The sequence below is a fragment of the Myotis yumanensis genome, unplaced genomic scaffold, assembly GCF_028538775.1.
Source record: "Myotis yumanensis isolate MYYU_CA2020_CCGP unplaced genomic scaffold, mMyoYum1.0.hap1 SCAF_5, whole genome shotgun sequence".
NCBI lineage: Eukaryota > Metazoa > Chordata > Mammalia > Chiroptera > Vespertilionidae > Myotis > Myotis yumanensis.
In genome coordinates, this window is record NW_027223756.1 from 85,662,940 (window position 1) to 85,679,777 (window position 16,838).

At 40.0% G+C, this 16,838-nt stretch overlaps 1 protein-coding gene and 1 non-coding gene across 2 annotated transcripts; one reads left to right on the forward strand and one right to left on the reverse strand.

The window, feature by feature from the left end:
- Positions 1-5,333: 5,333 nt before the first annotated feature.
- LOC139011472 (olfactory receptor 7A5-like) lies at positions 5,334-8,963 on the forward strand. The gene is made up of 2 exons (XM_070417003.1): positions 5,334-6,249; positions 8,908-8,963. Exons 1-2 carry the CDS (start codon positions 5,334-5,336, stop codon positions 8,961-8,963), a joined length of 972 nt encoding a protein of 323 aa, XP_070273104.1.
- A 7,454-nt stretch (positions 8,964-16,417) lies between these two features.
- Positions 16,418-16,524, reverse strand: LOC139011835 (U6 spliceosomal RNA). The gene has a single exon (XR_011471665.1). It is a non-coding gene; the product is annotated as a U6 spliceosomal RNA (small nuclear RNA).
- Positions 16,525-16,838: the final 314 nt, after the last annotated feature.

Consider the following 16,838-nt stretch of genomic DNA (forward strand, 5'->3'; position numbering starts at 1 on the left):
TTGTACACTCTTTTTTTCTGTGTCCACTCTTCCTTATTACCAACAACATCTTATGGTCTTCCTTCCACTCAACTAATGTAATACCAATTCATTATTACTATGTGCACATAATATTTTTTATGTGGCTATGCTATTCCATATTCTTTCTCAATACATTGTTATTATAACAATTATACAAAAATATTCTGAGATTGTTACGTTAGGACTCTGGTTCTCCACCAGCAGCAGTATTGTTCTCCCAGGGGACATTCAGCAATATCCAGAGACGTTTTTCCCTGTCACATGGAAAGTGTAGGTACAGTCCAGGGATGCTCTAAACATCCTGAAATGCACAGGAGAGACTACAACACAGGCAATGATCTGGCCCAGAATGTCAGTAGTGCAGAGACTGAGAAACCATGACTTACAGAATATATGTACTTGTAATAGGTGTCTTCAGATTGGTTTCCCAATGTTGTAACGCTTTACAGTTCTTCCAGAAAAGAAAAACGAGTACCCCTTTGCTACCTGCTTGAAAGTTCCAACCCCAGTCAATGTGACATTTTAGTTTTTTCCCAACCTAAGAGGTATGAAAAGTTTTTTTTCTTGTCTTCTGGACTTTTCCTGAATTTGATCAAACATTCATATGTTTGATGGTTTTGATAATTTGAACATTATTTTAATACGCTGATTATTCTTTCATTATCAGCCTTTTAAATAATTTTTTTTAAAGTATTATGGTGGGGGAGGTTGAGGAGGATAAAATGGGCCTAAATGGTGATGGAAGGAGACTTGACGTGGGGTGCTGAACACACAATACAATATACATATGATGTATTATAGAATTGTACACCTGAAACCTATATAATTTTATTAACCAATGTCAACATAATAAATTCAATGAAAATCTTAAAACAGAAGTGAAGTAAATTAAATAAAAATTAATATTAGTCAATTGATTTTTGGGTATGTATTTGCCAAAGAAAAGTTTTACATTTTTTAAATTAAATATGTCTGTCTTATTACTTCTGAGTCTCTTGACATAAGTATGATGGTATGGCCCACCCATAAATATTGATATGTAGTTTTCTATCTGTTAACCTAAGAGAGATTGGTTACTCCTATAGTGAGTAGACAATACATCTGTTTTTTTGTAACATGATTGAGGGGCTCAACTTCATTTTCTTACAGGATGATATTTATTTTTCCAGCTTTCAATCAGCAATTCAATCTTTTCAAATATATTGAAATGCAACCTTACATGGGCTCAATGTACTTATATACAGAGTCCTAATTCCTTATTCACTCAACAAATAATAACTGAGCACCTGCCATTTGCCACAATTTCTAGAAACATTATAGATTATCTTCTATGTGTATGCCATTGCAAATTTAATTACTAATCCATGTTGGTATCACTAAATTATTGTTGTTTTTCCATCTTGTTTCCATTAATTTTTGATGTTCCACTCAATTTTCTTTATTTGATATCAGTTGGTTTAAAACCACTCTGTTTAAACAGGTTTCATTCTCCCTGTCATGCCTTTCATTTTATAACTTCACATTTACTTAAAGGTTTGCCTATATAAGTGCACATATATTCACACACATTAGTGAAAATACAAAGGTGAACAAAACAGGTGAAGCCCTGCTTGTCTGGATCTGGCACTGTGATGGTGAAGTCAGAGTACGATGAAATGAATGTTTGTATGACAATGTGCTCAGGCATAAATCATAGGAAGGAAGTCACTCAGTGTAGAAAGATGGCTCCTCATGGCGTGTGCAGGGTTTAGAGATCTTGTCCTGGGAGGCCTTTGCATGTTGAATGAGACAGAATTAGGCTACACCCATTATTTGTCAAAAATTAGTTCAAAACCCAAAGTCCAAGAGAAATAATGATGCCACATAAGAAAAGTGAGAAAGAGGCTTGTTTCATCTGCCATCAACCAGTTGGTTTTAACTGGTCAAATAAATATAGAAGGGCCCAGGAAAAACTTGTCTTCTACTGCTTGATGTTATAAATATTCAACATGTGTTGTTTTTTGTACATTTTCTTTTGTGAGCTATTGGTTTATTTTTTGGTAATTTTTCACTTGGGGTAGTCAATCTGTAAAGCGTTTCATACCATATATTTATAACTACCTCTGACTTTTGGAGAAATTGATTTTTTCTCCTTGATTATTTTTGCTTGGCCTCAAGGGGGTGTAATTAGGGTTGGAAAGCTACTAGAATCCAAAGAAGATTTTGCCCGCTCATCAGATCCAGATCCAATATATTTCTTGTAAATATTACCTTGCAACAGTAGTTCATAAAACATGCATTTCACAATATATCCTTTCACTCTGGGTATTCAATTCACATGAAAAAGAATTTATTTGATAAGTGAAAGGAGGTATGCTAAATAGCTTAACTTTGCAATTACTTCATTACCTGTGACCTGAATATATTTCTGGGTTAGTTATTCATTTGCTTTTCTTTTGTAAATTGTCTGTACAAGTCTTGACATTTGTATAGTGGGGTCAGAATGTTTTTACTCCTGTTTTTCATTGCATTCTCCTAAACAAGGAATTGGAGGGTTTTCCTCATTCACTTTGTTGTCATTGAGTACCTTCATGTGTGTATATGTGGGGAATTGTGAGTGTTTATTAGTAGTGTGGGCTCAAATCTATCACTCAGTCATACTGTATTCTCTTCGTTGTTCTTTTTATTTTTCACTTTTCTTAAGGAGAAAAATTCAGCTGATAATTTTATATTCTTCACTTTGGAATCCTTACTATAAAACAAGAATGAAAGTGAATGTTCTGAGTAGTTGGTACTAACATATCACTCTACACAGATATGGCCTAGTTGTTTCACATCTCTGTTATTCCTTATTGTTCTTGTTGGCCTTTGTCATTAGCTGTATTTCCAAAATTTGCATCATCTTCTACTATCTTCTGGAAGGCATTCTTTTTTTATATTGGACTACAGATTACCTTTACCTTCCATAGCATATTTGAATTCAGGTATCTTTGTATCTGAGGGAAGATCAACCAATAAACATGTATGTATATATGCATAACCCATGGACATAGGCAATGGGGCCTCGTGGTGGTGGGAGGGAGGATGGGTGTGCTGTAAGAGTTTAATGGGGGAAAAGGAGGACCTGTGTAATACTTTCAACAATAAATATTAAAAGAAAAAAAAGAAGAAATTATAACTTAGACACTGCTTTGAAATCACTTTGTTTAACCAGGTTTCATGCTCCCTGTCATTCCTTTCATTTCATAACTTCACATTTACTTAAATGTGATCCTAAATAAATGCATGTATATTCACAAACACTTGTGAAAAGAAAAAGGTGAATAAAACAGGTGAAGTTTCTTTGCATCTGGCACTGTGATGGTGAAGACAGAGTACAATGAAACAAATGTTTGCAGGACAACATGCTCAGCTTTAAATTGTATGAACAAAGTTATTCAGTGTAGAAGGATGGCTCTTCATGGCGTGTGCAGCATGTATTGCTCACGTCCTGGGAGGCCTTTGCATGTTGGGAGAATATCAGAATCAGAATTAGATTGTGCCCTTGATTTGTAAAAAATGAGATCAAAACCCAAAGTCCAAGAAAAACAATGATGCCACATAGGAAAAGTGAGAAAAGGGCTTGTCTCATCTGCCATTAACTGTGTAAAAACCAACTGGTCAAGTAAATATAGAAGAGGCACAGGAAAAATTAGTCTTCCACTGCTTGATGTTATAAATATTCAACCTGTGTTGTTTTTGTATATTTCCTTTTGTGAGTATTGGTTTATTTTTTAGTAATTTTTTACTTTGCATAGTCAATCTGTAAGGTGTTTCATACCATATATTTATAACTACCTGTGTCTTTTGGAGAAATTTATCTTTTCTTCTTGATTATTTTTGCTTGGCCTCAAGAGGGTGTTATTAGGGTTGGAAAGCTGCTAGAATCCAAAGAAGATTTTGCTTCCTCATCATCTCTCAGGGACCAGCTGAGCTCATTAGATCTCTTTTGTTCTTGCTCTCTCTCCTGCTATGTTTATTTAACCTATTGTTTATGTTTCTTTAAATACAGAATAGAAAATGTGCATAGCAATATGAACCCCAAAGTGTATTTGCCCATGGAAGGCATACAATAGGAATATCTAAGTACTATATCTAAGTTCTTTTTTAAAAAATACTTGATATGGACAGTTTGACTTGCATCTACTCATAGCCTCCATAGTGTGGGAGTGAGGGAGAAAGACAAGGAAGTAACATAGATGAAAGGACCCTGGTGCATTGGTGTGTGTGTGTGTGTGTGTGTGTGTGTGTGTGTGTGTGTGTGTTTGCCTTGTAAATTGAGAGCAGTCCTCAGAGCAGAGGTGCTTGAACTCATTTATTCCGATGTGACTCTAATATCAAGAGAAGGTAATAAGGAGGAGATCCTTTTCAATTCACTGAATGATTTGGCAACCAGATTAATAAAGTGCAAGATTTACATAGTGCGTACAAGGCACCCTCTATGACTTGAAGTTTCAACAGCAACATGCAGGCTACCTTGTTTCTGAATATTCTCTGACACCATCCCTCACCCTGCTCTTTCTTGCTCATTCCCTGGATACACTGGGTCGTTTGGAGCCCTGATTTTCTAAAACAACCATCTTCTCAGGGCCTTTGCACTGGCTGTTCCTTTTGCCTGGAAAGAACTTCCCCCTTAGTCTAGTGCCTGTTCTTCATTGAGGTGTCTGTTTAACTGTCACCTGTTGGCAAGTCTTGCCTAAACTCTATAAAAAGAACACCCTCTATGCACTCTCTCTATTGAATGTGATTTACTTTTATTTATTGCATCTTCAACACTGCATATGGGATATTATTATTTTTATTTGATTAAATTCATTCTCCATCATTAGTTTATAGAAACTTTTATTTTTCAGCATCCCATATTTTGAACAGTGCCTGAAGCATGGTCTATAGTCAACATACAGGGTGTCCCCCCAAAATGTATATACACTGTACCAGCTGACAGCTCAATATCAAAAATAAAATTCATTTTAATAAAAACTGCTTTTATTATTACTCAAACTGTTGGCACACATTTTTTTAGACACCCTATATTTACCTCAAGTGAATGAAATATATCCTCAATAAAACAGCAATATACATTACGTTTGAAGAATTGATTGACAGTAAAAAAGAAATTTCTAATGAGAAATTGCAACCGAGATGAATTAATGGAAACCAGAAAATACACCAAATAAGAAATTATTTTCTGATTCTAAAATATAAATATGTCATTTATGCTCAGTTACTAATGCTTGCTAATATGAAAATTAGTTATTCATTTTTTTCTATTTTCTAGTAGTCACCTCCAACACATGGAACCAGGCAATGGTACACAAATTTCAGAATTTCTTCTTCTGGGACTTTCACAGGCACTGGAGCTACAATCCCTCATATTTGGGCTTTTCCTCTCCATGTACCTGATCACTGTGTTGGGAAACTTGCTCATCATCCTGGCCGTCAGCTCAGACTCCCACCTCCACACACCCATGTACTTCTTCCTCTCCAACCTGTCCTTGGTAGACATCTGTTTCACCTCCACCACCGTCCCAAAGATGCTATGGAACATCCAGACGCAGAGCAAAGCCATCACCTATGAAGGCTGCATCACCCAGATGTATTTTTTCATGCTCTTTGCAGATTTGGACAACTTTATTCTGACCGTGATGGCCTATGACAGGTTTGTGGCCATCTGCCACCCCCTGCACTACATGGTTATTATGAACCCCCGGCTCTGTGGCCTGCTGGTTCTGGTGTCATGGATCATGAGTGTCCTGATTTCCTTGCTACATAGTTTAATGGTGCTGCGTCTGTCCTTCTGCTCAGACTTGGAAATCCCCCACTATTTCTGTGAACTCAATCAGGTGCTCCAACTTGCCTGTTCTGACACCTTTCTTAACAACATTATAACGTATTTTACAGCTGGACTGCTAGGTGTTGGTCCCCTTGCTGGGATCCTTTACTCTTACTCTAAGATACTTTCCTCCATATGTAGAATCCCTTCAGCTCAGGGGAAGTATAAAGCATTTTCTACCTGTGCTTCTCACCTCTCAGTTGTCTCCTTATTTTATGGTACGGGCCTAGGAGTGTATCTCAGCTCTGCTGCTTCCCAGAGCTCACACTCAAGTGCAACAGCCTCGGTGATGTACACTGTGGCAACACCCATGCTGAACCCCTTCATCTACAGTCTGAGGAACAATGACATAAAGAGGGCCCTGGAAAGATTCCTTGGCAGGGAAGCTTTTCAAGGGCCAACTGTACTAGTCTGAAGAAGTTACCATGAATGAAGGATTGAAAGCCTCAGAGCCCATTTTTCTGACACAAATAAAGCCAATCTTTGGACCATACATAATGGAAAATTCTTAACTCATGGGTTAACATTAATTCCTTTAGCATAATTTATTCTCTTCTGACATATATCATTCAAGGGAATATTTCTATTGTTTCCCTGAAAGAACAGTCATGAATTCTACTACTCCTATGGACAAAACTACATTTGAGTACCAAGGTATTTACATAATTTTAATGTAGAGGAAAATCTGAGACCATAGTCTTCATGGTGCACATCTAATCATTAAAGAGTGGATATGATGTCTGTGTGTAAGGGCCTTTATTCATTGGGGTGAAAAATTACCTGGACAGTTTTATGCACTTTTTCTTAATAATTTTCCTATTTAGGCTGAAAATCTTTCAATGTACTCCCTACAAATGTGACTCCTTCAAGGGCTCCAAGTTAAATATTTCCCCTTTTCTAAAGTTTTCCAAATCTACCAAAGAGACAATGAGTGAGCACTCTCCGTATCATACAATATATGTCTGAATGAAGTTTATCTCACACATATTTTCTCCATAAGTCACATCACAGCTTTCTTGCACTTAGAGACTCTAGACAGGTTTCAGTGCTATATGTGGGGGCCAATATCAACAGTGAAATCACCAACAAGAAGAACAAAACTGTGAAACATGTGGCACTACATAGACTATGAAAACTACACATTATGGTATCAGAGCTGAAACAAGAAAGCAGAGTCTTGCCTTGTTGGACTTCAGATTAGAAGTGGCCAGTAAGCAATTCAGATTGTTCTCTTCTCTGTGCATGCCTGAGAATGACCACGGAGTTCTCACCAGTATTGATTTTGGGTTAAAAATAAATGTTTGCAGGTAGGTGAGTTCTCAAATATCGAATCTGTGAATATGACAGTACAAATGCACATGCACATGCACACACACACAAATGTACAGAATTTCAAGTGTGTGTGTGTGTATGTGTGTGTGTGTGTGTCCATGACTCAACATAAGCAATAATGACAGGAATAGTAGGAAGCCAGTGGGGCTAGAGAAAATATTGAGGGGACAGTGGGAGAAGATGATGGCAGGGAGGGAAAAGGCAGAACTTGTAGAGCCTTGTGGGTCACAAGCAGGTCTCTGACTTTTCTTTTAAGTGTGGTGGGAGCAGAGGTTGTCCTCTGGTCACTGTTGTGGAAACAGCCTGTGTGTGTGTGTGTGTCGTGGGGGGTGGGGGGTGGAGTGGAGTGGAGCTGAAAGGTCAGGGAAGAAGTGACTGAACTGTTCTAAGTAGAAGACATTGGGGCTGGTCCAGGGTAAGGCCATGGAGGAGGTGAAAAGTGGGTGGGTTCTGGATGGAGTTTGAAGTAGAACCCTCAGGGTTTGCTGATTCTGGGGTTTGGGGGTGGGAGGAGAGCCACAGAGATAGACATACAGATGACTCTAGGGTTTTCACTTGAGCACCTGGGCCACTAGAAAAAACATTGAGGCCCACTGAGTCAGAGGGAGGTGCCCACATGGGTCCACAGTGGCTTCATCCTCAGCCAAGGCCTGGCCCTGATGTGAGAGCTCCGGTGATTTGGATATCATGAGGGGCAGAGCCTGCTCAAAACTGGGCACCTTCTCTCGTTGCCTCTCAAGTCCACATCCCAGTACTTCCCCTCTGGCTCTGTTCTCTTCCTTTTAGTCTTGTTTCCAGAACTACTGCTTCCTGGAGACTCAGACCATGTGCTTCTGATTTTTTTGTGCTGAATATATGGCATGAGCAGCCATGAAAGCCTTATGTGGAAGAGGCTGGAAGCAGGGGTAGGGATGGGGCACATTCCTCCCTCGGGGGTGGGTAGGGCTGTGTCTAGAAGCCCAGCAGAATCTCCAGGGCATCCAGGAGGGAAGGAGGCATCCTTCCAAGCCAGCCCAGAATGGCTGTTTCCCAGGACAGCCTTCCAAGTATTGGCCCTCTGGCGCCCACCCCCGCCATGGCTCCAGCTGCTCTGACCCTCCATCTCCCGGTTCGGTTCTTCCTGCACATTTCCTCCTAGGAGTCATGATTATAGCGTTTAGTTTTCCTCACCCCCTCCTTCCTACACAGCTCTGCCACTCCCCGGGACCTCCTTTCCAGTAGCCACATGAGCCTGGATACCCAGGGAGTCTCAAATATCTGCAGTAGGACCTGTGTGGGACCAGAGCCACAGGGCAAATGTCCAGCTTTTCCTGGCACTTTTCCTGTCCTCCTTTCCACCATCTGGGCATCTCTGGGTCCCTCCTGTCTCTCCATGTCAAAGGCCTCAGAGGGGTCATCTTAACTCATTTGTCCTTAACTGAGCACTGTCGCCTGCTCTAGTTACTGCTTTTCTAGGTTATGTGTCTAGAGACAAATACTTGGAAGCAAGTGCTTTTAGAGGCCTTTCTGGGCCTTAATAAATCAGCCCATCCATCTCCCGATGGTGGATGAAGGAGGAACTTGTGTTCCTGTTCCTGTGTCTAGATAGGGAGACTGGAGCACAGGCAGGGGAGATTGCTCACCCAGCGTCACACCACCAGACAGTGGCAGAGTTAGGACCTGACCCCTGACTACTCTGGTCTTCTGCTCTCATGAAATTGTAGACAAGGTTCCAGCTTTCAATTCTGCCCAGATGAGAGAGACAGGAAATAGCAAATGAGCAAGAATATACCATTCAGTGACAAGGGCGATCAAGATCTCAAAAGAGGAGGACTGGGTGAATTCTAGTTGGGGGTGAATGATTCACTCAGACTCATAACCTAGAAAAGCTGTTATACTCCTGGTCACAATTTATTACAGGGAAAGGATACAGATTAAAATCACAAAGAAAAAGACACATGGGTGGGATTCAGGGGATAGCAGGAATGAGCTTCCAGGTGTCTTTTCCCAGTGCAGTCTGACCTGTCAACTCTCCCAGCAATGATTTGTGACAACCTGCACTGAGTATTTCAGGGAAACTCACCTGAGCTTTGATGTCCAGGGTTTTTACTGGGAGTTGTTCACTTGGGCTTGGCTGAACACTCATGTGACTGACATCAGCCTATTTAGAGGACAAGCTAATAGTGCATGGTGACTCAAGGCCTCCACTATGAGTCACATTGTGAGCATGACTCTCTGGTGTGTCTAAAGTCTAAGGTATGCAAACACTGTTATCAGACAAGATACTCCAGATCCTTAAAGATGACCTCCCAGGAGCAAGGCAAGGGCATCATGCAGACAGACCTTCCTTTGGAAGGTTCAAGCCCTCTAAGTTAATTATTTATGGCACAGGAGTATATAGTGGGTCAGGAATGCATATTGAAAGAGTTCATGTTAAAGTTAGAGCTGGAATGAAGTGGGTCCTTCCCTGATCCAGCCTTCAGATGAGATTTCAGCCCAGGGCAATACCTGTACAGCAGCCCATGAAAGACCATGAAGGAGGAGCCATGCAGATGTCTGGGGTGAGAGAGTTCCAGGCAGAGGGAAAAAAGAGTATAAAGATGGAACTGAGATCCCAAGAAGAGAAGAAAGGCCAAGAGGGGATGAAGGAAGGAGGTGATAGTAGAAGGGCCATTTGGAATGCCTTATGGACAGAATGATACCCCCAATTGGGGCCTGAACAACTGAGCTTCTGGTGGAACCATATACAAAGAATGGGAAAATCAGAGGACAGACTCCAAGACAGCCCCCATGATTCCTGGTATCCATGTGTAATGCACTCTTCTTGAGTGTGGGCAGGCCTCATGACTCACTTCTAACAGTAGATTAAGACAAAGGTGGTGAGATGTCACTTTCAATATTTGGTTACAAAGATTGAGATTTCCATCTTGTTCCCATGGCATGTGCTCTCTGTGTGTGTGTCTCTCTCTTCTTCCCTTCCACCCCCACCCCTTTCTCTATGTCTCACTCTGGTAAAAACCAGCTGCCACATTATGAGCTGCCCTGTGGAGAGACCCATGTGGTGAGGAACTGAGAGCTGCCTACTGAACAGCCAGAGGGGAACTGAATCCTGCCAACAACACCTGAATGGACTTGGGAATGATCCTTCCCGCTTCAAGCCCTCAGATGACACTCTGGCCCATTAGTAACCCTGAAGCAAAGAAAGTAGAGAAACCATACCTCATTCCTTACCCTCAAAAACTTTGAGATCATAAGTATTTGCTGTTATTTTAGGCCCTTACATTTGGGGCAATTTGTTTGCACAGCAATAAATCACTAACACAACAGATTTGGCCAGAGATTCAGTGGTGAGTCAGGAGTAATAGTGTTTGCCAGGTTGAAATAAAATTGTAATAGACATCTGCTTTGGGCTGTCTTCCCCAAACTGCAGAGCCTCAGAAAAGGATTAAGTGCAGGTCCGTCATTGGAAGTGCATCTTACAAAGCATGAGTAGAGGAGAAGGGACGTGAGATGTAGGCAGTAAATACTGATTTTGAATGAGCACATTTCTGTGGTGGGCACCTGGGGCTCAGTCCCTCCAGGGACCTCTGAGAGTGCGTAGGACACATCCTTGAGGAGTGAGGGAGCTGGGGTACTGATCCACCAAAAGCGATGGAGGGTCATTCCCAGGGATGCAAACTCCTTATCAATTCTGTCCTGCAGCCACATGGGCCACAGAAAGCCCCAGGCAGAGCATCCCGAGTGTTCACCAGAGCAGGGACTACAGTGATACGAATGAGGCACAAAGATTAATTGTTCCCGTGGCCTCAGTTCTACAATGTCTTGGCACATTGCTATTACAGACCCCATCTTAATTTAACATTTTGATATTTAAATCATCATGAATGTTTTGCATTAATTTTGATTTTTTAAAAACACTTCATTTAAATAATAGTCATCTTGACTACATGATTTCCTTGGCACCCCTTGAATTTTGTTTCACTTCTCACCCTTCTCCCAGCCCTGGGGATCATGGATGAGGGCATCAGCACACATGGGAGAGGACTCAAGTGTCAGCTGCCACATCTGAGTCAGGGTGGGCTCAGTTCTGCTCTAGTAACAAGTAAACCCCAAATCTCCATGGTTTAATGCATCAGAGATTTTCCTTCTTACCTTGCTACTGTTTGCACACAAAGGAAAAGGAAACAGTGTGTGGCCATTCTAGGTCTCCTGCCATGGGTTTTTTTCTTTTTTGGTTTTATAAATATATTTTTATTGATTTCAGAGAGGAGGGGAGAGGGGAGAAAGATAGAAACATCAATGATGAGAGAGAATCATTGATAGGCTGAGACCTGCACAACCCCTACTGGGGATGGAGTCTGCACCCGGGCATGTGCCCTTGACTTGAATAGAACCTAAGACCCTTCAGTCCACAGGCAGAAGCTCTATCCACTAAGCCAATCCAGCTAGGGCTGGATTTTTCCTTAATGTGGTGAAATACAGGTAACATAAAAGTTACCATCTAACCATTATTTAAATTGACAGTTCAGTGCATTAAGTACATTTACATACAACCATCATCACCATTTATCTCCAGACTTTCTTATCTTCACAAATTGGAACTGCTCCCCATTAAATATTCATTCCTCCTCCTCCTCCCCCAGCCCAAGGCACCACCATTCTACTTCCTGTCTCTATGAGTTTGACTCCTCTAGGGACCTCATAAAAGTGGAGTCACACAGTATTTATCTTTTTATGACTGGTTTATTTCACTCAGCATAATGTCCTTAGGGGTCATCCATGTTGTATCATGTATCAAAATTTAATTATATTAAAAAAATTTAAAGTAGTAAACAAAAAATTACCATTGTAACCATTTTTAAGTATGCATGTCAGTAGTGTTAAGTAAATTCGTATTGTTGTGCAACCAACCCCTAAACCTTTTTTTCATGTTCTTGCAAAACTGAAACCCTACACCCACTACACACTAACTCCCCATCCTCCTCCTTCCATGCCTGACAACCACCATTGTATTTTCTGTTTCTATTAATTTAATTACTTCAGATATGTCATATAAGGGAAATAATGCAGTATTTGTCCTTTTGTGACTGGCTTCTTTCACTCAGCATAATATCAGCAACTCTCTTCTCTCAAATAATCATTTCTCTATTGCATGTGCACGTCAATGCCATCTCCTTCCATCCGGACCCCGTCCCCAACAAATACAAGTATCACATTGGAAATCATTTTGAAGATGTTAAGATTAGTGCAATTAAAAGAGAAGCAATGTCTACATGAGGATGACAAAAAAGATAGTATCAAGAAAGCAACAGCTCTCTAGCTCTGTTAATCAATGAGTTAATTCCATGGACTCTAGATATCTGGAAGGAAAAAGTTTTACTTTTTAAGCCTAGAAATGATAAGTGGGAGACAAGCTGCAGAGGGGTGATGCTTATATTTGGAACGGCCTGACCCTCTAGAGTAGAACTTGCACATCTGGTCATTTAAAAAAATTTTTACTCTCTCTCTCTCTCTTCTCTAAGATCATTGAGCTGTTGAGGGCAGATGAAGAAATAAAGCTTAACTGAATTAAAATTTACCCAGTAGTCTATTTGCAGATGTGGCCCCATTCTTTGTCTGTTTCCATGTCTTTGGCAATGTGACTGTAAGCTCCTCCCAACCAGAGCTGTAGTCTTCTTCTCCACCTTTGAATCTGGGTTGGCCTTAGGATTTTTTTAGTTGTTCTGGTCAAATAAATATGGTGGAAGTAACAGTGAGCTTTACCAGGCCTTGGTGCATTTCCACTGCTCTTGCTCAGAACCCTGGCTGAGCCACGTGAACAAATCCAGGGACCTTCCAGAGAAGAGGAGGACAGGCGGACAGAGCTCATTTATTTCAGCCAAGCCCCCCTAGATCAGTCACCATAGCTGAGCCCCTAATACATTAGAAAGCCCAGCCAAGGTCAGCAGAGACATCTCAGCTGATCCATAGCTGACCCATAGCTGACTACATACTCAGGAGAAGACCAGCAGGGATCAGAACACCTCCTCATTACACAAACCCATTGGAAAATAAAGGAATTGTATTAAATAATTTGCATTTAAGATGGCTTACTATACAGCAATAGTGAATTGATCCTATAATCAAAGCAAAAGAACTGAGGGAAATTATAGTAATCTGCTACTTCTTACTTTTGGCATTTGGATATTAGAGGACAGCATTCACTATCATTCTGTTATTCAAATACATTTCAGATAACTGTATAGAAGTACCTCCATTGCAATTCCCTTCCAGGTAATCATGACAGGGTAGAAGGACATGCATGTTTGTGCAGGAAATTTTGTGATGTTTATTCACATGACTGGGCAGAATTTTAACTCCTGTGTGATTCATCCTTTGATCATAAAGATAGTATATATTCCTGAGTATAAAGCAGATATATGTATTGTATGATATTGAGATTGTTCACTTACTGTCCCTTCAGTGGGTTTGAAAAAAAGTTTAGAAAAGGATAGATATTTCATTTAAAGCACTAGAATGAGGCACATTTGTAGGGATCACATTGAAATTTTTCAAACAGACACAGGAAAATAACTCAGAAAAAAAATGAACATAAAACACTTCACACTATTCTTCACTCAAATAAATAAGGACCCTTACACATGGACCTCATATTTTATACTTTATTTTTAATCGATGTTTTAAAGAGAAACAATGAATAAAGAGAGAGAGAATGGGAGAGAGAGAACACCAATGCGAAAGAAAAACATTGGTTGATTGCCTCTAGTATGCACCATGCCTGGAGAATGTAACCTGCAACCTAGATATATGCCCTGACAAAGTATTGAGCCCACAGCATTTTTGGTACAGGATTAGACACTCCAACCAACGAAGCCACTGGGTAAAGACCATATTGCACAGTTTGGAATTGATGTCTAAAATTTTTGTATAGTAATAAATTTTATGGCTGTTTTTGTTTCATTATATTTAAGGTCATCTCTAACTCTAACCAAATAAGATCAGTCTATTTATTAAAATATATATTTCCATGTAGATTCTTTTTTGATAGTCGGTTTTTGACGGTGGATATGGTAGGCATGTGGACACACAGCTGAACAGAAGAATGAAGAATATAAAACTAGGAGACCAGCTGTAAAACATACTAGCATGTTGAAGTCTACATTATCAAAAAGAGTAGTAAAGGTTGTGTTATAGAAAATAATGATGAACATATAAGTGAAAACTGTGGTCTCAGATTTTCCTCTACAATAAAATTATGCAAGTGACCTAAGTAGCCAAGTGCAGATTTTTTCCATAGGGGAAATATAATTCATGACCATATATTCAGGGAAACAATAGAAAAATTACTAGGAATATGTCATAAGAGAATAAATTATGCTAAAGTAATTCTTTGGAGAGTGGATGGACAAGTTCAAGCCTGGGACTAATGAGAGGGCATGATTCTCTTGTGGCAAAGCCAGGTACAAGTTCCAGCACATTAGGCTTTTATTTTATAGGATGGTGTTTGGCCAAGACTTGCCACAGGTGAGTCTTTAATAGACACTTCAAAGAAGACTAAATTGGAAACTGAGGGGGAAATGTTTTCTAGGCAGAAGGATCAGCCAGTGTAAGGGCCCTGAGGAATATGATTGTTTCAAAAAATCAAGACACAACATGAGCCAGTGTGTCAAGGGAAATGAGCAAGTCAGAGCAGGAGGAGAGATGGTATCAGAGAATATTAAGAAACAAGGTGGCTGTGTGTTGCTGTTGAAACTTCAAATCACGGAGAGTGCCTTGTGCACACTATGTAAATCTTGCACTAAGTAATCTGGTTGCAAAAGCATTCTGTGAATTGCAAAGGATCACCTCCTTAATACCTTATCTTGATATTAAAGTCACCTTGGAATATACCAGTCTAGGCAACCCTGCTCTGAGGACTGCTCTCAGTTTACATGGCAAACACACACACACACATACACACACACACACCATGGCCTCCTCATGTGTGTTATTTCCATGTCCTTCTCACTCACTCCCACACTATGCAGGCTATGAGTAGACACAAGTCAAGCTGTCCAGATCAAGAATCTTAGAAAAGTACCCAGAAATTCCTATCATAAGCCTCCCATGGACACATAAGCTTGGGGTTTCATATTGCTATGTCCATTTTTTCTGCCCTGTATTTAAAGAAACATAAAAATTGTTTAAATAAACATTAGAAGCAAGAGAGCAATAAAATGTACATGAGGAAGAAAAGAGATCCAATTAGCTCAGTTGGTCCCTGAGAGACAATGAGGAAGAAAAGTCTTCTTTGGATTCTGGCTGCTTTCCAAGTAACCCTCTTGAGACTAAGCAAAATGAACAGAGAAGAATAAATAAAATTGTCCATGAAACTAACGTAGTTGTAAGTAGATGGTGTGAAACACCTTACAGATTGACTATCCCAAATGAAAACTGACCAAAAAATAAACCAATAACTCACAAAAGGAAATATACAAAAACAACACAGGTTGAGTATTTTTAACATCAAGCAGTAGAAGACCATTCTTTTCCTGTGCCTCTTCCACATATTTTTGACCAGTTGGTTTTTATGTGGTGGATGGCAGATGAGAAAAGCCCACTTTCTCACTTTTCTTATGTAGCATCTTTGTTTTTCTTCAACTTTAAGTTTTGATCTCCTTTTGACAAATCAATGGGCTCAGTCTAATTCTGGTTCTGGTCTTCATCCAATGTGCAAAGGCCTCCAGGACATGATCAATAAATCCTGCACATGTGACAACAGTCCATCCTTCTACACTGAGTGACTTTCTTCATATGATTTAAGCCTGAGCACATTGTCATGCAAACCTTTATTTCATTGTACTCTGTCTTCACCATCACAGTGCCAGATCCAAACAAACAGGGCTTCACCTGTTTGTTCACCTTTGTACTTTCACAAAAGTGACTATATGTGCACTTATGTAGGAACACATTTCCATAAATGTGAAGTTATGAAATGAACGGAATGACAGGAAGAATGAAACCTGGTCAAACAGAAGTGATTTCCAAGCAACTGAATTCAATAAAAAATGAATAGAAGGCCCCCTCTGCAGGATGGGCCGCCGAGGCTGCAGTTGGGGTGGTGGTGGCGGAGGCAGCAGGCCCAAACAAGATGCTCCAATTCACTTACTTGCAGCTGTCTTCAAAGGAAAAATTACTAGCACTGTGCTCTTGGCACAAAGTCAAACATTGATTTTTAAAAACTAGTTTATTTTAAAAACTATGGAGTGTGTCGCAAGTTTGCATGTCCTCCTTGCACGGGGGCCATGCCAATCCTCTCTGTATCGTTCCATTTGCAGTATATGTATTACCAAAGTGAGCACTCTCGATTTTTTTTAATCTTGAAATTTCTTCATTTTCTTTCCTTAGGTTCTTAAGTCATTGCCTGAATCAGAACCTGGCTTTTATTTATTTTTAATATTAAATATGCAGACATACTTTAAGCACCTTTCTGGATGACTAGCTCTATAGTGGGAGAAAAATGGAAATCTTTCCATTGAGGTTAAGTCCCTATTTAAAAAATATTGCATTTGCTATTCACTTTTTTTGTTTAATATCCTCATTTCCTCCTTTCTGCCTTTGTCTTCTATAACAAGTATAGAAAATTTGTGGAATGAAACAGAAAAGTACCTCAAAA